Raw genomic sequence first — 19,124 nt, 5'->3', positions numbered from 1 at the left:
CTGCGAGGAGAGGGCGTCCAGAAGCGTAAGGAGTGGAAGTGTGTGAATTCCCCAGAGCTGAGGCCGGTGTTTGGGTTTGTTTTTATGGCTCAGAGCCCCTGCTGAGTTCCCTCCTGCGGCGCATGCCAGACCTGGAGACTCTGGAGATCCTGAAGTTGGTGAACTGCCCTGAGACCTTCACCCCAGACATGAGGTGCATCATGGGCGAGTCTCCTGCAGTCCAGGGCTACTTTGTCCTGGCGGGAATGAACTCTGCTGGCCTTTCGTTTGGTGGAGGGGCTGGGAGGTAAGTCTTCCTTGCTCAGACCCTCCTTGCTGGGGGCTTCCTTCCTAGAGTGACTTGGTGTTAGTGTGGCGTGTGGTGGACGGATGTCATCTGGTATGCTGTAATGAGGAGGTACACATCATTAGAGAGTTGTCCCCTTCAAAGTAGTCACTGTGGGATCTTCCGGAAGTGTCATTGTGCACAATGTTTCGGGAACTTCTCTTTTGGAATTAGTCTCAAAGCCTGTGGGATGTACTTTTTGGCTCTTGCAGTGATTACAAATGTTGATCCTTCGAGTGCATTTGAGTTTGGAAACAGTAAGTATTGTGAGTGAGACAGACAATCGTGCTAATACAAGACTTTTCAAAAACATTACATACGAATTAAAATCAGCCAGTCAGGAAGGACAGATACCGTGTGGTCGCACTTCTGTGAGCTAGTTGGGCGCCCGGGCGGCCTCCAGGGTTGGGGCCGCGGAGCGGAGAGCGGCTGCTGGCTTCGCGGAGCGAGTTCAACTTCGGGAAGATGAAGAGCTCTGGAGGTGGATGCTGGTGACGGTCACACTGCAGTGTCGAAGTACTTAATGCCCCTGAACTTCACACGGGAAAATGACTAAGATGGTCAATTTTATGTTCTGTTTTGTTCTTTGTTCTGTTATGTTCTGTGTATTTTACCACAATTAAATTTTTAAATTTTTTATTCATGAGGCCACTTTTCTTGAGTGACTTGTAGAATTTTTCTGAAAACAGGGAAGAGGAGTTACCAGAAGTGTTTGGAGCTGAGACGTGGTCAGATAGTTGTATAACCTCCGAGGGTTTTCCAGAAAAAAACCACTAGATGGATAAGTTAGAGCACATTTGTATGTATCTTTTAGTCTTTTTTCCTAGATGTGGCTTGTTTTATAGCACTTTCTAGGGAACCTTATTAGAGCTAAAATAGTCATAGTGATTTTGAAAGCAGTAGATGGATCCTCGTTTGTTTGTTCAGAAAAGTTAAGGAAGCTGCCCGGAATTTCGCAACCAGTCTGTGACAAGACGGGATGTTTCTGTTGGTTCTTGATTCCTCGTACAGTTAGGAGGGTCCCATCTGAGGTCTAGCAACTTCCCCCACATCTAAACAGGTACCTCGCTGAATGGATGGTGCACGGTTATCCATCAGAAAACATCTGGGAACTGGACTTGAAGCGTTTCGGAGCCCTCCAGAGCAGCCGCACCTTTCTGCGCCACCGCGTCATGGAAGTCATGCGTGAGTGGAGCTCAGTCCCAGCTGCACCTCACTGAAGGTGTCTTCCCTGGGGCCTGTTTGATCGTTCTGTTGGAGCAATAATTGCTCGGGGTTGGGCTTCTCATATTTGGTGGAGGCATTAGGCCCCATGTGATATTTACGGAACCTTCTCTTTAGTGTATTGTCTTATTTACCTCTGGGAATAGGCAAGAACAGGACTTCCGGGTGGTAGTTGCTGTCCGACTCCCTGCAGCAGCTCCTTGGAGATTGCTAGTGTCATCTGCTTTCCACTGTGCTTGCAAAGTCCCCATGCCAGGTGAATGCTCTTGCTCCCTACCTGATCTTTGAGATCATGATTTGCTTTCCAAGGCAGAGAATTTGCGGCATTATTCTCAAAGCTTCAAGCTTCTCTGAATGATTTTTGTCCTTAACTGCTACATGTTAGCAAGATAGGAAACCATGTCTCATGGAAATACAAAACATACGTTTCTGTTCTCCTTGTTCTTCTCTCCAGCTTTGAAGGCGTCTTCATTTTAACTTGTTACTCTGCCTTGTCTCTGATTTGCTCTCTAGTAACCCTTACAGTCAGCTTTTGTATCAGGAATTGAACCAAATCAGACTGTCGTTTCACTGTCCTTTACTGAGGAACTATTATTCTGAGACTTTGCCAAAATATTCCTAAATATTTGGGGCATATTTATGCTCCCAGCCAAGTTTCTACGTTGGCTGCGAGCACCATTCTTGATTACCAGTGAATTGTTGGTTTGGTAGCAGGGGTTCCATTCACAATGAGGTCTTTGGATAACCTTTAGCTCCTGTGTGCTCCCTTCTAGCCTGTGGCAGAGAACTGTCTGTGGGAGACAGAGGCCCTGGCAACAGTCTGGGTGGCCACTAAGGTTCTTTTATTTTAGCAAATATCTTAGTTAAAATGGTGAACTGCCATAAAGCCTGATTTCCCCAGCCGTAGTTACCTTAGAACCTGTGCAAATCGTAATGGAGCTCAAGTTTCTCCTTGATGACATGACACGTATGGTGGCCGCCTCTGATTCTCACAGAACAGGAATCGCAGGCACGATAGAAAGTGGGGAAAGGGTAAGTAGGCGAGAGGAGATTGAAAAATCGTCACAAGATAAGACAACCAGCGTGGCCCCTTTCTCTTGGATCTTTCAGTCTCCTCCCCACCCCGCTGTCCCTCTCATGTGAAATGCTGTGAGGTCAGGTTTTCTCTGTGCAGGGGACTCGAGCTCACTCTTTCTGGGTGTTTTTACATCTTGCTGTTGCAGATTAGAAACTAGGAGAAATGAATTCTGACCCTAGCTTTGTTATGTGAATATGTCACTGGGCCAGGACTATGCAACCTGTCCGATTTCAGAGCCACCAAATCAGGATATGCTGTGTGCCCTTTCACTTCGGAAATGGGTTGGATGTTAGGTCTGTAATAGTTCTGAGGTCGCAGCGACTCAGGCACTGTCAAGAAGCAAGCACCATGTTTACACACGTCGTCGCTCCCTGTGTGCTCTTGCGATGCAGCCTTCCTCCCTGCTGTGGAAGTCTAACCTTCCTGCCGTTGTTTCTGCCTATTGATTCGAAACGATGATTGTGAACAGAGACCTGGAGTTGTTCAGTGACTCACAGCTGTGTAACTGTGGAGGGATGATAGCAGCTCTTGCAGCATTACTCTTTCTGTGGAGCCGGCCCGTTACACTGGGCACCGTTTGCACATTAGGCCCCGTTAGCCTGGAGAGCGTGCTCTTGTGAATCTAGTGGATGCTGCGCTCTCCGTCCTGTGGTTTGGCTGGCAGACATTGTGCTTATCTGTTCCAGCTCTGCTCTACGATCTGAAGGTTCCCCGTTGGGACTTCCAGACCGGGAGGCAGTTACGCACGTCTCCTCTCTATGACCGGCTGGATGCACAAGGAGCCAGGTGGATGGAGAAACATGGATTTGAGAGGCCAAAGTACTTTGTGCCACCGGACAAGGGTAGGAAGGCCCATTCTCATTTTTGTTCTTTTTTGCCTGGAACCAATAAAACCCATTTAAAATGTATTATAGCTAGAATGTGTTCCTAGAAGAATAAATAAGAAAAACCTGTCACACTCTACTATGCTATACATGGAGGGTCCACGATATAAATTTCCTTTTCTTCCTTTTGTTGTTTTCTGGTCCACAGACCTCCTGGCATTAGAGCAGAGCAAGACTTTCTATAAGCCTGACTGGTTTGACATCGTGGAGTCTGAAGTCAAGTGCTGTAAGGAAGCTGTGTGTGTCATTGACATGTCCTCTTTCACAAAGTTTGAGATAACAGTAAGTGCTTGGGACCCAAAAGAAGAGAGTAGGAACCTTTGCATATTCATTGAATGCACCCTGTTGTTCATCTGTCACTTTAAAATTGCTTCTGTAAGAACTCTGGTATATTTTGGTGTTTTATCTGTACTGTAGCATTTTTGTAAATTTTTACTCTTTGTTGCTGGGTTTTAATCAGCTTGCAGAGGCCTACTTACCATTTGAATCAAGAGCTAGCTTTCTCTGGAGTGTCTTTCGATGGAGTAAATGCACAGACAGTGTTGCCCGGGGACTGAAGAAGGGAGTTTCCTCAGCAAGTTGAGCCGCCCGTCAGCCAGTGTCACCCAACCACACGCTCTTGTGCTCACGCTGTTTTGTTCCCTAACCCTGCAGTCCACCGGGGACCAGGCACTGGAAATCCTACAGTACCTCTTCTCCAACGACTTGGATGTGCCCGTGGGCCACATCGTGCACACCGGCATGCTCAACCAGGGCGGGGGCTATGAGAACGACTGCAGCATCGCGCGCCTGAGCAAGCGCAGGTGAGGCCCGCGGCCGCCCCCCGGGCCCCGCCTCCCCCGACGCCATGCGGCAGAACCGAGCACCCAGCCCTCCACTCCGGGAAACCTGATTATACCGAGAACAGAGGGATTTCAGTCACTGCTGGCCTGTTCGTTGGCAGTGCAGTACAAATGCAAATCACGAACGAAGAAAGCAGAAGAAACACCCCAGATGATGTAAAACTGGATGTGGACAGAGCAGTCATCCTGGGGGTGGAGGTGTTCACTTGCAGTAGATCTGTATGCCGTCTTGGCACCGACAGGAAGCCCAGATCTTCTGTTTTGTCCTTATGTGGTAATTAGGTGCTGCTGGCCCTCTCTGAAAGCTAGGAGACCATTTGCCAGTCTTCTGCTCATTGGTTGCTTTGAAACAAGTTAACCTGCCTGCTTCCTGACCCTTTCTCTGCTGCTTGGCTTTGATTACTGTCCATCTCCCTTTCAGTTTCTTCATGATTTCCCCCACCGACCAGCAGGTCCACTGTTGGGCCTGGCTTAAGAAACACATGCCAGAAGACAGCAATCTGCTTCTGGAGGACGTCACCTGGAAGTACACCGGTAAGCGGGCCCTCTGGGGTCAGCTGCACAGGAAAAGGCCAGCCTGTCCAGATTTGTCTTCTCCATTTGCCTTCTGTCTCTTTGACATTCAGAAATGGGGGTCACAGTGAGAGGCTCCATGCTGAGCACTGAGCCCCGTCACGACCCTGAGATTGTGACCTGAGATGAAATTGAGAGACGGATGCCCGACCAACTGCACCACTCAGGTGCCCCAAAAAGTATTTTTTAATTTAATGCCTAAGTATTATTTTCTTCAAAATTCCCCCTTAGCTTTTTTTGAGTGAATAATTTTTTTTTTTTTTAAAGATTTTATTTATTTATTCAACAGAGATAGAGACAGCCAGCGAGAGAGGGAACACAAGCAGGGGAGTGGGAGAGGAAGAAGCAGGCCCATAGCAGAGGAGCCTGATGTGGGGCTCGATCCCATAACGCCAGGATCACGCCCTGAGCCAAAGGCAGATGCTTAACCACTGTGCCACCCAGGCGCCCCTGAGTGAATAATTCTTGAGGACAACTTACTTTCCTGATTGTGCCCTCCTCAGCAGTCCTGTGGGGGAGCAGCCCCCCCCTTCAACCTCCTCACTTTAGGTTTAATGCCTACCCACCCCGCACTTAACTGACACCTGCCCCTAGCCCCCAGCAGGCCCTCACTGTCAGTTCATCATAGCAGCAGCCACGTTTTCCTTCTGGCTACCAGACTGGCAGACTATAGAACCGAGTTTTCTGGCCCGTGAGAGCAGTTGATGTGTAGTGACCACAAGCTGCTGTCACAGGATGGAATCCCAGGTGGCTGGGCAGCTCTCCTCAGGGCTCTCTGCAGGTGCAGACTGGGGATTGGGCTCTTCCTGGCACATAGCAGCTCTGGAAAGAGGGAGGGAATGGGAACTGTGCGGCAAGTTTGTGGCCAGGCCTGGAAGTGGGCTCCTATCGTCAGCCAGGACGTGGTCTTGCGATCCCAGTGTCACCGCAAAGAGGCTGTGGGACGTTGTCTCCCGTGTGCCGGGAAGAAGTGCGCTCGCCAGGCGCGCTCGTGCCAGCAGTGAGCGGCTGCACTTCACAGGCCTGTCGGGAGAGGGGTGTTTGCCGGCACTGAGGCGCTCTGTATCCGTCCTTGCGTGGCTTGAGCGGAGGGTTGCCGTCATGGTCTCAGCACCCAGGCCTGGCGGTAAGGGAGCAAGTCCAAAACAGACTTTTTTCTTTGGCTCATCTGTTAGCTGGACTGGCATGTCTTGTTCTTTTCCGTTCAGCCCTCAATCTGATAGGTCCTCGAGCTGTGGATGTGCTGTCCGAGCTGTCCTATGCCCCTATGACTCCAGACCACTTCCCGAGTCTGTTTTGCAAGGTGGGTGCTAGTAAAGTTTTAGTTTTGAAATGGGTAGGGAATATTTCTTTTACAGGGATGGCAGTTACATGTTCTTACTACAACATTAATGCCCACAAAGGGTGTTGTGGTTTTCATTAAGCAAACAAAATGAGTAAATTCACTTCTTTATTTTTCACATTTCCAGGTCTCCTTATTCAATAAGCACTAGGATATCTTTGAAGTCGATTTAACTTTTCTGAGTATCAATCCTATGTATTTATTGCTTTGTGTAGCAGTGGCTTAAATTTTGTAAGTTAAAGGGTGACACAGATGCCAAAAAGTGCCAGTTAAGGTCAGGTCCCCTCCCTCTGTGCAGTGCTCCCCCTTTCCCTTCACAGGGTAACTTCTGTGTATGTGGTGTCTCCTGGGGAGCAGTGGTTTGGGTGGATCCCTGAACAGCTTTGTGAGTTTCTTCGATTTGGCAACAGTAGCAACTAGTAACTGAGTAAAAAAAATGGTGACTGAATCCTGACGAGAGAGGTCACACAGACCAGTGGTTCGGTAACCCATAACAGCTGTAGCAAACAGCTGCGGGACAGTCACTGACGGAGGCTCCTGGAAGTTCGCACCCAAGCTGGGGTCACCTACTGACTGTACAGTTTTCCTTTTTCTCCACGGCGGAGTGAAAGCAACAGAAAACTCTCCCCGGTAGCCATCAGCAGACCCTTCCCTGCACAGTTTGCTTCCCGAACGAGTGAGCCACGTGCGGGAGCCTGCAGAGTAGTGTGTCCTGTTGGGCTCCCTGTGGGAATGATTTGCTGCAGGGCCATCTGGGCCTCCCACTTCCCATGACAGGAACAGCGATGATGTCAGAGGCCCATCAGGTAACTGAGCTGCCGTAAACACATTTTGAGCATCAGAAGCCCAGTCTCTGACCCCAGAGTAGCAGGTGCGCCGTGTTCCGTGGTCAGCAGGCATCCGCTTTTGCAGAGCAGGTGCCCGGGACTTGGCTGCCAAATGCCCTGGAGAAGACATTTACCCGGTCTTCGTTGCTCCTGATGCCCCTAAAATAAAGCCTTAGTAGGACTTCGAAAAGAAATATTTCATGCTTGTAGAGACTTTGCCTCCACATCCCACCAGCAGCTTGGCTGGCACTTCTGAAATGGTGATACTCATGAGAAGGGAGATTGTAGAGACGGGACTCCATTCCTGGTGACCCTGGTACCTGGACAGACCACTTTGAGGATGAATTTCTTTCATTCACATGTACCTCTTTTAGGGTCAGAGAGTGCAAGGCTAACGAGAAGGGTTTACCTCAGGTGTTCATTACTTTATCAGATGTGGGGTGCTCAGCTTCTTCCTTTGCTTCCACAGGAGATGAGCGTGGGCTACGCCAATGGGATCCGGGTGATGAGCATGACCCACACAGGAGAGCCGGGGTTCATGCTTTATATCCCCATAGAGGTGAGCCTCACGGCGGAAGGCGGCTGCTCTCCCACGCCTGCTGGGCGCTGGCAGGGTAGAGAGCCGGGTCTGGCCGGGCCTCGGGAATTGAGGTAGGCTGCAGTAGAGGGACTTCAACATTCTGAACAAGTTATTTACTTTTTTTGAATAGGAAATACATTTACATGGTTTAAAAATCAAAACCTATAGGAAGGACTTAGTGCCGCCTGACCAGTTCCCACCAATCACCACTGATGATACAACTGTTAGTTTTTGTAGGTCATGTCAGAGATTTCCATGCATATGCAAGCAAGTTCAAAGGCACTCCTGACCCTTTTGTAGAAGCGCAGACGGAAGCATACTGCTGTTCTTCATCTCTTAGTAATTTATCGTAGAGCTCCTTCCCAGTCAGTACAAACAGAAGAGCTTCCTCTTTATTTTTTTAACAGTGGTTCGTGTTCCTTCAAATCGTCGAGTCGTAATTTACTTCATTAGTCTGGTACTGATAGACATTTATGGTTGTAGCGCTTTGTAGTCCGTTGCTGTTCTGAGGTTCTGTGTACAAGAGTGTGTTTTCCTGTGGCACGTGTGTGCACGTAGCAACACAGCTTTTTCAGCCGATAGGTACGAAATTGTCGGTGCACTCTTTATTTTCTTGATGTGTGAGATGAAACAACTTTTCAGAACCCATTTCCAAGTAAAAGCTCATCTGTAGGACAGTCCTGCCTGCCTGTCCCCCACCCTGTTCTTCTGACCATATCCTGCCTTCTCCGCCTCTCCCACTCCTCCCTGCTCCTTGACCGTGCTGCTGCTCCTGCGTCAGGGGCTTTGCACGTGCTTCCGCTTCCCCAGAGTGTCCTTCCCCAGAGAGGCTCTCAGCCCCACGTGCTTCAGGTCTTGTTCACAGGGCATCTTCTGGTTGAGGCCTTACGGGCCCCTAGTTATCCCTCTCTGCTTTCCTTGTTTTGCTCCATAGGGCTTATCACTGTCCGATAAAATGTATTTTCTTTATTTCATTCATCAGATTACCCTTGTTTAAATATAAGTTCTCTGAAGGCAAGGATTTCTGTCGCTTTTATGTCCCCAGCACCTAGAGAAATATTTGGCACATAGTAAATGCTTAATAAATGTTGTGTGAATGAATGTTCTGTTATACCCTTTGTGCATTTTTGTATTAAATGATTGGTCTTTTTACCCATTTCTAGGCATTGTCTGAATCAGTCCTTGCTGTTGAGTTGTAAACTTTTTTCCCAGTTTGTCTTTTTTTTTTTTTTTAAGATTTTATTTATTGGGGCGCCTGGGTGGCTCAGTCGTTAAGCGTCTGCCTTCAGCTCAGGTCATGATCCCAGCGTTCTGGGGTGCAGCCCCGCATCCAGCTCCCTGCTCAGCAGGGAGCCTGCTTCTCCCTCTCCAGCTCCCCCGTGCTTGTGTTCCCTCTCTATCTGTCAAATAAAATCTTAAAAAAAAAAAAAGATTTTTATTTTAGAGTGTGTGCGCAAGCGGGGGAGAGGCAGAGGGAGAGAGTCTCAGGCAGACTCGGCACTAAGCACAGAGACCGATGTGGGACTCGATCTCACAACCCTGAGATCATGACCTGAGCTGAAACCAAGAATTGGAGGCTTAACCTACTAAGCCACCCAGGCGCCCCCTAGTTTGTCATTTGTCTTTTCATTTGTTTTGCCACTTAGGTTTTGTTTTTGTTTTAATTATTATGAGAAATGTTTCATATGTTGCAGAACACTTTGATTTTTATGTAATTGAGTTGATCTTTTGTGCCTTCTAGAGTTTGATGCATAGAGGGGACTTCTCCACTCCAGGATTATGAAACTTTCTCAGTTTTCTTCTAGTGCTTTTATAGTTGTGTTGTTCTTTTGTATGGGTTTGTTGGGTTTTTTTTTAATATTTCAGTGCTCCACCCTTCTGCAGTGTCTCTTGCTGCAGTTCATGAGATACAGATCAAACTTTTTTTTCCATATGGAACCAGCTGATTTGACAGTCTACCCTTAACAGGTCCTAAATGCCCCTCTGTATTTGGATTTATTTCTGGACTTTTATTCTGTTCCCTTGGTCTACCCATGATCAGGATCACACTGTTTTAATTACTGAGTCTTTATTATACATTTTAATATTTGGTTGTGCTTATCCTCCTTCATAGCTTAGAAAACTCTGGAAAAAAAAATTCATGTTCCCTATTTCCGCTTGGGAACTTTATAATTATCTAGTTAAAAACACTCTGATGGCATTTTTTGGATTATGTTACATTTATACATTAGGAAGAACTGACGTGATATGTTGAATCTTAAAAAGAATGCCTTTTAGTTTTTATTCAAGTTTTTTTGGTGACCTTTCAGAGGTATTTTGAAGTTTTCTTATAGATGTTATAATATTTTGTTATTGCTATTGTGAATGAGAATGGTGTCTTTGTTCCATTATCTTCTAAGTGATTATGATATTTTAAAAATGATTGAGAGAGAGTGCACGCACGTGCGCAAAAGTGGAGGGGAAGGGCAGAGGGAGAGGGAGAAGCTGAGCAGGGAGCCCAATGCAGGACTCGATCCCAGGACCCTGAGATCATGACCTGAGCTGAAGGCAGACGTTTAACCAACTGAGCCACCCAGGTAACCCAAAGTGATTATGGTTTTTGAAAACTTTTTTTTCCTATTCTTTATTTCCTTACTAAATTATCTTATAGTTGTTTTTTAGTTAAGTCCCTGGAATTTTCAGGGTCCGATCTTACACATACAGTAATAGTTTTTTCTTAGCAACTTTTATTCCTACAATTTCTCTTGTCCAGTTGTGACAAGGAATAGGGATCCTAGGCATCTTTGTCTTGTTCTTGACGTTAGTCACATTACTTCTGGCGTTAGGCTTTCTTTTAGTTATTAACTGAAGCATGCATTTACCAGCCCATGCAATTTTATGTGCTTGTCCGACAAATGGAACAGTATAAAGATGAAGGGATTATTCACGATTTTGGAAGAGTTGATACAGAGGGAGCTGACTTGTGCCTGTACAGCTAGAGATGGATTCTGAAGCTTTACCACTTGGGTGTCTGTGTTATTAATTGGCCAAACTCGATCAAGAGCGGGAGGCTCTGTGACTCCAGCAGTTTCATTACTTGAGGCCTTGGTTTCTACTTCTGATGATCCTGGGCTGGTCCCATTTTTATGATTTTACATGAATCCAAGAGGTGATTTGTGCCATGCCTGGATTTTCTTCAAGCTGGCTTTTGTCCTCAAGAAGGTTACACAGTTGACCCTTAAATAACTGTGGGGGGCACAGACCCCCCCCTGACTCAGTCAAAGCTCCACACGGAACTTCTGACTCCTCACAAACCTCAGCTGCTAGCCTGCTGCTGACTGGAAGCCTTACTGATGAGAGAAGGAGTTGATTAACACCATCTTGTGTGCTCTGTGTATGGTGTGCCGTCGTCTTACAATCTAGGAAGCTCAGGAAAAGAAAATGTTAGTAAAATCCTAAGGAAGATACATTTACGGCCCTGTACTATATGGAAAAATCCGTGTAGAAGTGAGTTCAAACCCACATGAACTATACGTGTCTCTTTGAGGGAAATGTCTTCTGAAACATGGTGGCAGATGGCAGATTCTTGTTCTGGTCACACTAAATCCCCAGCACTTAGAAAATGAGTGCATGCTGGGGACCTGCTTTTCTCATCTAACCCAAGACTATTACCACCTTTAAATCTTTATTCCCGGGCCTTCCTCTTAACTGCAGTATTCAGCTGGAGACAGGAAAACACTGAACGGAAGGCACCAGGCATGGAGGCCCTTTATTATTCTCGTTTCCCTGTCAGTAGCCCCCGCTCCCCCCGTGCCCATGTAGGTGCCTCCCCGCACAGGCGCCACTGGAGCCTGGAAGCTCCTCCTGCGGTTCACGTCCTCCTGACCCCCATGGCCTTCAGTAAGTGCCGACTCAGCCCGAGGAGTGCAACCAGCAGGGCAGCGGCCCCCACCAGGGGAAAGAACGGCAATGCCAAGGAAGCCGGGTGTTTTCCGTTTTTCCACTTTTATTGAGCTTTTGTGGGCACACATCGCTGGCCAGGTTTAAGCGCGCAGCCTGGTGGACTGACACGCGCCACAAAAGAACTACCTGCTAAGTTCTCAGAGGTAGAAGAGAAAGCACAAAAGGTGTTTTGCTTGGGATGAAGACACTTAGGATTCACCCGCTTAACAGCTTCCGCATCCGTCACACAGCCGGGTCCCTGCCAGGTCATCAGGTGGTTCACTCCCTCCCTAGTTCTTATTTGTCTCCCAACTGGAAGTCTGTACTTTCGGCCCCCTTCCTCCACTTCCCCTGCTTGCACTCCCCAACTCTCGAACCACAACTCTGGTCTCTTTTTCTGTGGGTTTGCGTTTCTTGTTTTAGATTCTGCTTAGAAGTGCGATCTTATGGTATTTCTCAGATTTCTCATAGTTTTGTCTTTTGTTTTACAGTTTTTAAAGCAAATAATGCTGTCTGTTCTGGCTTTAGATTCCACAGAGTGGGTTTAGGGAGGGATTGAACATTCGCTTTCCGTTGGGAAAACTTTGTTTACTTAAGGTATCTGATACTTAGTTTCTGGAACCAAGAAAAGAATGCCATGAGAGGCTGGCTGTGCGGGACACGGGTAGAGGCGTACTGCCTTCCTGGCTCCTCCGTGACACACATTTCGTAGCACAGGCAGTGCATAGTGGGTCATAGGGGTGGCGCGTGGGGCAAGAGAGCAAAGCCAACAGAAGGTGAGCGGGCTGTTTGAGAGGCAGTTACAAGCCTGGCCATGGACTGGGTGACAGGAGTGCGTCTCGGTTTCATACTTGAGGATTGCTCCCTGTCCTGGGCACCATAGAGAAGGGGAAGATACGGGTACTGCCTTCATGGAGCTTAAATTGGGTTTGGGGTGACCCTGGCTCATTACCCCTGGGCAGTAGTGCTTTGGTGTGTCAAGGATGAGACGTCCTGAGAATTTCATACAACCTTCTGCCATGTCAGAGTCCAGGTGGTCCGCCGTCGGCTCTGCCAGACACACCCCCTTGTTGAATTCTGAAGGTTACTGACCTTTCCTCTCCCCCTCTAGTATGCCCTGCACGTGTACAATGAGGTGATGAGTGTTGGGCAGAAATACGGAATCCGGAATGCTGGGTACTATGCTCTTCGTAGTCTTCGAATTGAGAAGTTTTTTGCCTTCTGGGGTCAGGATTTAAATACCCTCACCACCCCCCTGGAATGTGGACGAGAATCTCGGGTGAAACTGGAGAAGGTACTGTATCTGCCCAGCCCATTGCCTCCCCCCACCCCCACTCTGCTGCGGGAGCAGACTGTGCCTCAGAAAGGAAGGGCTAAGGTGGCAGGCCCAGGGATGGCCTTGGGTGGAAAAGGACAAGGAGGATGTCCTTAGAGTGAAAGATGCGTGTGTCCTAATAAGAAAACTGGTTGTGAGCACTTGGCTCCCCCCCCCCCATGCTGAGATCCAGAGCCGCACGCTGCACTGTCTGAAGCACCCAGGTGCCCTGCTTGGCGCTCCTGCAGACTGAGTGGTTCCAGGGAAGGTTCTCCATTAACATGCCACAGAGATTTGCACAAAGTACTCCTCTTATATTCAGCTGCCTCATTTTTTGTTTCTTTTCAAACATCATTTTCAAAAAAAGTCCTAGGTCAAGAGGATGTTAGGGAGAAGTCTCTTTCCCACCTCTGAACCCCACCGACCTGCACTCCAGGCTGGCCCAGCAGCAGTGTCCCTGCTCTGAGCGCGCGCACACACACGAGCGCACTCCCTCCCCCCTGCACTCCGCCGGCCGTGGCCATGCCACACGCTCGCTCCACCTTGTTTCTTTAAACTTTAGTCATTCCTTGTCAGCACAAATCTGTAGTCTTCGCTGTGTGCAATTACAGATAACTGTTTTTCTCTGATAGAAAAGTAATGAATACTAATTTTGGAAAATAGGGGAAAGTATCAAGAAAATTAAAACACCTGTTTTATCTGATCATAATCACTAAGTTTCTATCCTTCTTAGGTTTTTTTATACAAACCTATGTGCATTGAATATAGATATATATGCATGGGCTTTTTATTGAGATTATCTGAATATTGTTTTTGTAGAATAATTTTAGTGATACATTCGGATGATTTTTTTCCTAAATATTTTTTTCTGTGTGGTCTTGTGGTTGAAATCTGTTTATAAGATGGAAAAGAAAAATATATGCTTGTGTTAACAGAAGTTTTCTGAGGTCTTTTGTACGGTGAAGGCAGTCCCTCCGGTCTCAGCCCTGCCGTTCTTTCCTAGGGGATGGATTTCATTGGCCGAGATGCCCTGCTGCAGCAGAAGCAGAACGGGGTGTACAAGCGCCTCACCATGTTCATCCTGGACGATCACGACACCGACCTGGACCTCTGGCCGTGGTGGGGAGAGCCCATTTACCGCAACGGGCAGTATGCGGGCAAGACCACCAGCAGTGCCTATAGCTACACCCTGGAGCGCCATGTCTGCCTGGGCTTTGTGCATAATTTTTCCGAGGACACTGGGGAAGAACAGGTGGTGACAGCAGATTTCATCAACCGGGGAGAGTATGAGATTGACATCGCGGGACACCGGTTCCAGGCCAAGGCCAAGCTCTACCCGGTCACCTCACTCTTCACCCACAAACGCCGAAAGGATGACGTGGAGCTAAGTGACTTGCATGGGAAGTAATGGCTGCCAGTCTGTCTTACCCACCTGCCCACTACCAAGGGCTCCCCTCCTCCTGTCCCCCCGCCTCCCAGCTCCTTGATGGGATTTTAAACTTCACCTGCTTTTAAACCTTTTGCTTTGCAACCTCTCTTCCCCTTCCCCCCACCCTCCTCCCTTTTGCACTTTCCCATCTACTACTCACTCTGGGCTGTTCTCCCCCCTTGACCCCTCAGACTCCCGTGGTGACATGAAGCATGTCTGACGGGCAGGACAGGTGCAGACTCCACTTGTGGAAGTAGGTACTCGGGACAGTCGGATTTGTGATGTTGTGTCTCCAAGCGAGGGAAGCTGGTGGTGTGCAGGCCTCAGGGCAGGAGTCCAGCTCCAAGAGGTTAACTTTTCTCGGAGCGACCTGTTCATTTTGGTGGGTTGCTGTGCTGGAATCAGCCCTGTGCACGAGCCCGCCTGTGCTGCTGAGCCAGGCAGATCGTTCTCCTTTTCCACTGTGCTGTGGCTTGGCCCCGATACCTTAACAAGAGGACGACCATCTACCTCAGTCATGAGAGGCATCACGTGCACGTTACCTGTGGTCTCTGGCACCATTCCGGCCTCCCTACCAGCCCGGTTAGTACGCTGTCAGGCCAGGGCTACTGGCCTCAACTTTTCTGTCTCTCTCAGCTCTGTAAGAGGGTTTGTTGGCCTGAGTAAACAAGCCAGTGTTTGAAAGGGAAAAACCATGTTGCCTTTTGTGTTGCTTTCCCAGCTGAAAGGATCTGCTCTCAGACGGTGCGCAGCACTGACGTGGTGTCTTGCCGTTAGAACGCTGCTGCTGCTTTCGGCCGCTCCAAGCTCGGCTGTTCCGGCTTGACCCTTCCTCTTCTCCAGGTGCATTTGACTTAGTCTGTCCTCCCTCACCTGTCCCTTGTGCAGTAGGCCCACTCAGCCAGCAAACACTGCTGTCCCTTTGGAACAGGGCAGGCGTGCTGTTCTGGTGAGGAACCAAACCTTGCTGGCCTTGCTGAGTTTGAGAAAGCTACTGGCCCCCCAAGTTTGGCTTCTTCTGGCCCAAAACAGATCCACACAGAGCTGACCCCCGTGGGTCTGTTGAGAGTTCTGTGTGTGGAGAGTGTACGTTCTTTGAGTCTGCTCTCCAGCCAGCCAGGGCTCTGGGAAGGCCCTCCACCCTGTTAGGTAGGGTCTGTTTCCGAAGGGGTGAGCTGGGCACTCACAGACCACTAGTTATCCTTTGCTGTTTCGGATGTTAAACTGTTGTCTTGGTATCTTGGAAGCATGAGCTCTGATAGGTCCCTACACTAAAGAGCCTTTTGTTTTAGAGGAGCTTAAAATTGTCAGGTGTGTCTGTTGGCTGTGGCATGTCTTGGGATCTGTTTATCCATTTAATCAGATGGAGTCCTTCTAGACACAGCTTGCCATTTCCCCAGCCAGACAACTCCTACTTGATTACTGACTACTTAAGGAGGTGAGGTCTTAGTTGATTTATCAAGGGAGTAGGTAGGTAGAACTCTGTTCCCAGAGAAATGCTGCCCCTGGGTAGGGAAGAGGAAGGGGCAGGGGTGTCGCTCCGCTGGACAGCAGGACCCAGGCGCCGGGCTGACGCAGGTGTGAGTGGCAGGGGCCCAACGGACCAAGGAAGATGGAAACAGGCAACACAGCACTAAAGGTATCCCGTGCTCTGTGCCATGCTCCTCTTTGTAAATGGAGATTTAGGGTTTACTCTAAAAGGCATTCTAGATTTATGTGTAAATTATAACCATAAATAAGGGTCACACTTTTAAGACTCTGGTGAGATGTTAATTTCCTGGAGCATCACTTGTTTATTGAGGGCCCTGACACCCACACTTTGACACTCACCCTTGAAATCCCCTGGGTAATTCAGATCTCAACAGTATGAATCTGGTAGTTTATCTCTTTGGTCCTAACTAATTCTAAAAGGGGTGACTCTTTCCTGCCTCCCCACATACCTGACAGAATGTCATTTCTGGGGCAGTCAGGCCCCATGCATTTACCTGTGTGACCACTCCTCTCTCCCTAGAGATCCGAGGGATCTGGACTCTTGCAAAAGGTCAGCAGGACTTTGGTTTCAGGTGGCTGCTCCTTTTTTTCTCCGAAATGACCGGTCGTCACCTCTTGTACTCTCTTGAGGGAGGGGCTCTGCTCTCTTTTTGAACCTAGAAACACAAAGCGTACTGGTCTCAAGCAGATGAAAACTCAGGGCTGCAAGTCTCCTGTGGCCCCTCGTCCCTGAAATATCTGCTAAGCCCCCAGTGACTCCTGCCACAGTCACTCGTCTGACATGGAAGCTTGCAGCCGAGAGACTTCCTGTCCATGACAATGGCACTCAAGTCAGGAAAGCTCTAAATTTGGAAATTTAGAGCAAGGGACAAGAACTGCCTGTCCTGCACCCCGTGTTGGAGCCACCGCATGGGCGGGACCTGCTACAGGACAGAGAACCGAACAATTCCCAGTACATTTCCAGTGCTCTGGGGGCGGGGGTCCCTCCTTGTACCCCCAAATACAAGAGATGCCATTCAGGCCAGGGGCTCAGAGACCATTAAGCTCGGTGGTTAACCTCAGTTATCCCATTTCTGTAGGAGAAGCCCGGTCACTTGGCTTCTCACTAGGAGACATGTCTGTGGTTTCTGCCTTCTTGTACAGACCAACAGTTTTACCTCTTTCCCTTCTAAGAAAGTAGAACAAGTGAAAAGTAACTCCACCTTTCTCCACTACCCTGCGTCTGAGTGCGTTTGAAACGTTAACAAACACCCCCTGCCCCCCAGCGGATGTGGCAGGAGTGACAGCAGCTTTTTAAAAGTGGTTTAGCTTCATGGAAGAGCGGACCCCTCACCTTGCTTTCTGGCTCGGTTTATCCTCTGCCTGATGGACACGTGGGCTGGCATCTGAGTCTTTACCCTCCCTTATCACCTAAGAGAGATAAAAGGGAATCTTCTATAACCTGTAGTCTTGGTTCTGACCCTAGAAGGCTGTGTCCTGGCTGACTTTTAGCTACTGGCTTCAATCTTCTGTCTCTTTTAACTGCTTGACCAGTATAATAATAGGCAAGGATCCCCTTAAGTATCCAAGGTAGAGATCTGATCACTAGGACAATACTGGAAGAACTTTCTACTGTTTTCATTTCCTTCTGACCACTCTCCTGCACCCACACTGACAGAAGCAGCTTTTATCAGCATGATAAATGGAACATTTTCAAGAGTCACGAATTGTCATTTGCAGGCACATGGATTCAGCAGAAGTACAACAAAGGGGCAGAAATGGTAGATGACATGAGAGTTTTCAGGCGCTAACCGTGTCCTGCAGCGAGCTGCGAGCAAGCCTTGGGTCTGCCTGGCAGCGCCTCCCCCGCACCCCCACCTCGGTGTCCTCCACTTTAAGGTGCTGAGTTGTGAGGCTCCCTCCTCATCTGCACAGGGCTTGCACTTGCCGTCCCTCATCACTACAAATGCACTATTTTTCAAGAGAACTAAATATTTTTGTATGTCTTTGCCTTCTCTTGTCCATTAAACACCAGAGTTAGTTATTCATCGTATACTAGGATTCTTGACTTCTCTGAGCAGAGACTGCATCCCTTGAAGAATTAGACACTTCTTCATGGGCTTTCTTTCTCATATTTAGATGTACCTATTTTTACCCTTTGCAAACCTTTCCTGCCTTCTCGGTTTTCTGTCTCTCAAGGACAGAAATTACAAGAGGGTGGGAGGGTATTTTGAGCATCTGTTTCAAAAGATCTATGCCAGGATTTCCTTTGCACACCAAGAACTGGAGCTGGGAGCACCTCTCTTCAAACCCGGTTCTCGTGCCTTACACCAGAACGTCCCATGGTGGGTGTAGACAGAAGGATGAAAAGAAACTTCATTTCAGTTTGAGGGTTCCCATCCACCTGCCATAGCCTCCCTTCTCCAGATCAAACAGGTGAGGGGTAGAAATTTCTGCAACTTCTTTCAATCGGGGGGTTTCTAGCAGTGTATTTAACACTCCACTCTCGGGTCTACTCTTAGGATACAGGAATTGCCATCGTAATTATTGTACAGGGCTGTAACTCCTTACTTACATTTATAAATGTGCAGTTCGCTCAGCCCCTTTCTGTCCCTGGGTAACGTCAGCTTGTGGTGCTGAAGACATTTGAGGCACTTTAGGGGATGGGATTTTTCGCAAGGGCTCTGGTGATGTTAGTCCCCAGGGTGACTGAACATTTCTGCCTCCATGAATGCGGTATTAATATTGTGCACTGTGTTTCTATCAAGCCAGATTCCAATTAAGATTTTCATGTTACTAAGTTTGTAAATGAATAAACAGACATTTTAATTACTCTGGCCGTGTCCACTTGTGAAATGTTCTTCAGCTCTAGTAACTTGATAAATGTATTTGCCGATGCAAGGTGTTTACTTTCCATAAAACCTTATACTATTACCAAAGAGAAGGAAAACCACGTGGAAACCAAGGGTAAGCTAGAGGCATATGCCACACGGTGATGGCAGCCTGGAGAGAGCACCTCTGATTATCATCTGAGGTTACTGTCCCTGTCCATGGATTTGACCTCCCCTCCTGCCGGACAGCTGAGTACACGGTAAGAACCTGGCACTGGACATATCACCCGTCCACCTGAGGGCCCATGATGGTGTGCAAAACAGACTCTGTATATCCTTGCTTACACAGTAGGAAGAGAAGAAAACAGAGAAACACCCAGTGATCCTTCACTATACGGACGTAAAAATTCAGTCACCGGACATTATTTACGCAACTATTTTTTGAGCAATTACATCTATGAATGGGGAGATAGGCTAATATGT

General features: G+C 48.2%; 2 protein-coding genes across 11 annotated transcripts in view; one reads left to right on the top strand and one right to left on the bottom strand.

Annotated features, from left to right (window-relative positions):
• LOC113252482 (pyruvate dehydrogenase phosphatase regulatory subunit, mitochondrial) overlaps nucleotides 1–18,643 on the top strand; it is a 36,519-nt gene extending 17,876 nt beyond the window's left edge. For 3 of the 4 annotated variants that reach the window (XM_057314244.1, XM_026495205.4, XM_057314243.1), the window contains 10 exons: nucleotides 94–286; nucleotides 1,386–1,510; nucleotides 3,314–3,469; nucleotides 3,660–3,793; nucleotides 4,166–4,314; nucleotides 4,775–4,887; nucleotides 6,135–6,229; nucleotides 7,565–7,654; nucleotides 12,708–12,890; nucleotides 13,915–18,643. In XM_057314244.1, the coding sequence (XP_057170227.1) occupies nucleotides 94–286; nucleotides 1,386–1,510; nucleotides 3,314–3,469; nucleotides 3,660–3,793; nucleotides 4,166–4,314; nucleotides 4,775–4,887; nucleotides 6,135–6,229; nucleotides 7,565–7,654; nucleotides 12,708–12,890; nucleotides 13,915–14,319 (1,643 nt within the window). In that variant the 3' untranslated portion in view covers nucleotides 14,320–18,643. The remainder of the gene's footprint in view (nucleotides 1–93; nucleotides 287–1,385; nucleotides 1,511–3,313; nucleotides 3,470–3,659; nucleotides 3,794–4,165; nucleotides 4,315–4,774; nucleotides 4,888–6,134; nucleotides 6,230–7,564; nucleotides 7,655–12,707; nucleotides 12,891–13,914) is intronic. The other variant, XR_008960106.1, reaches the window with a different exon arrangement.
• LOC113249756 (pyruvate dehydrogenase phosphatase regulatory subunit, mitochondrial-like) overlaps nucleotides 1–19,124 on the bottom strand; it is a 35,120-nt gene that overhangs the window by 3,821 nt on the left and 12,175 nt on the right. For 2 of the 7 annotated variants that reach the window (XR_008960108.1, XR_008960109.1), the window contains exons 5-6: nucleotides 17,165–17,241; nucleotides 11,643–16,487 (exon numbers count right to left, since the gene is read on the bottom strand). Coding sequence is in view for 2 of the 7 variants with exons in the window: in XM_057314245.1 (XP_057170228.1) it covers nucleotides 16,400–16,487 (88 nt within the window). In the remaining 5 variants the exon portion in view is untranslated. Of the gene's footprint in view, nucleotides 1–5,175; nucleotides 8,724–11,642; nucleotides 16,488–17,164; nucleotides 17,242–19,124 lie in introns of those variants that run through there. The other 5 variants (XM_057314245.1, XM_057314246.1, XR_008960110.1 and 2 more) reach the window with 4 other exon arrangements.

This window comes from Ursus arctos, unplaced genomic scaffold (genome assembly GCF_023065955.2).
Source record: "Ursus arctos isolate Adak ecotype North America unplaced genomic scaffold, UrsArc2.0 scaffold_19, whole genome shotgun sequence".
In the NCBI taxonomy this organism is placed as follows: domain Eukaryota; kingdom Metazoa; phylum Chordata; class Mammalia; order Carnivora; family Ursidae; genus Ursus; species Ursus arctos.
Note: the sequence above shows the minus strand (reverse complement) of the source record. Positions and strands in the feature narration are given on the sequence as shown.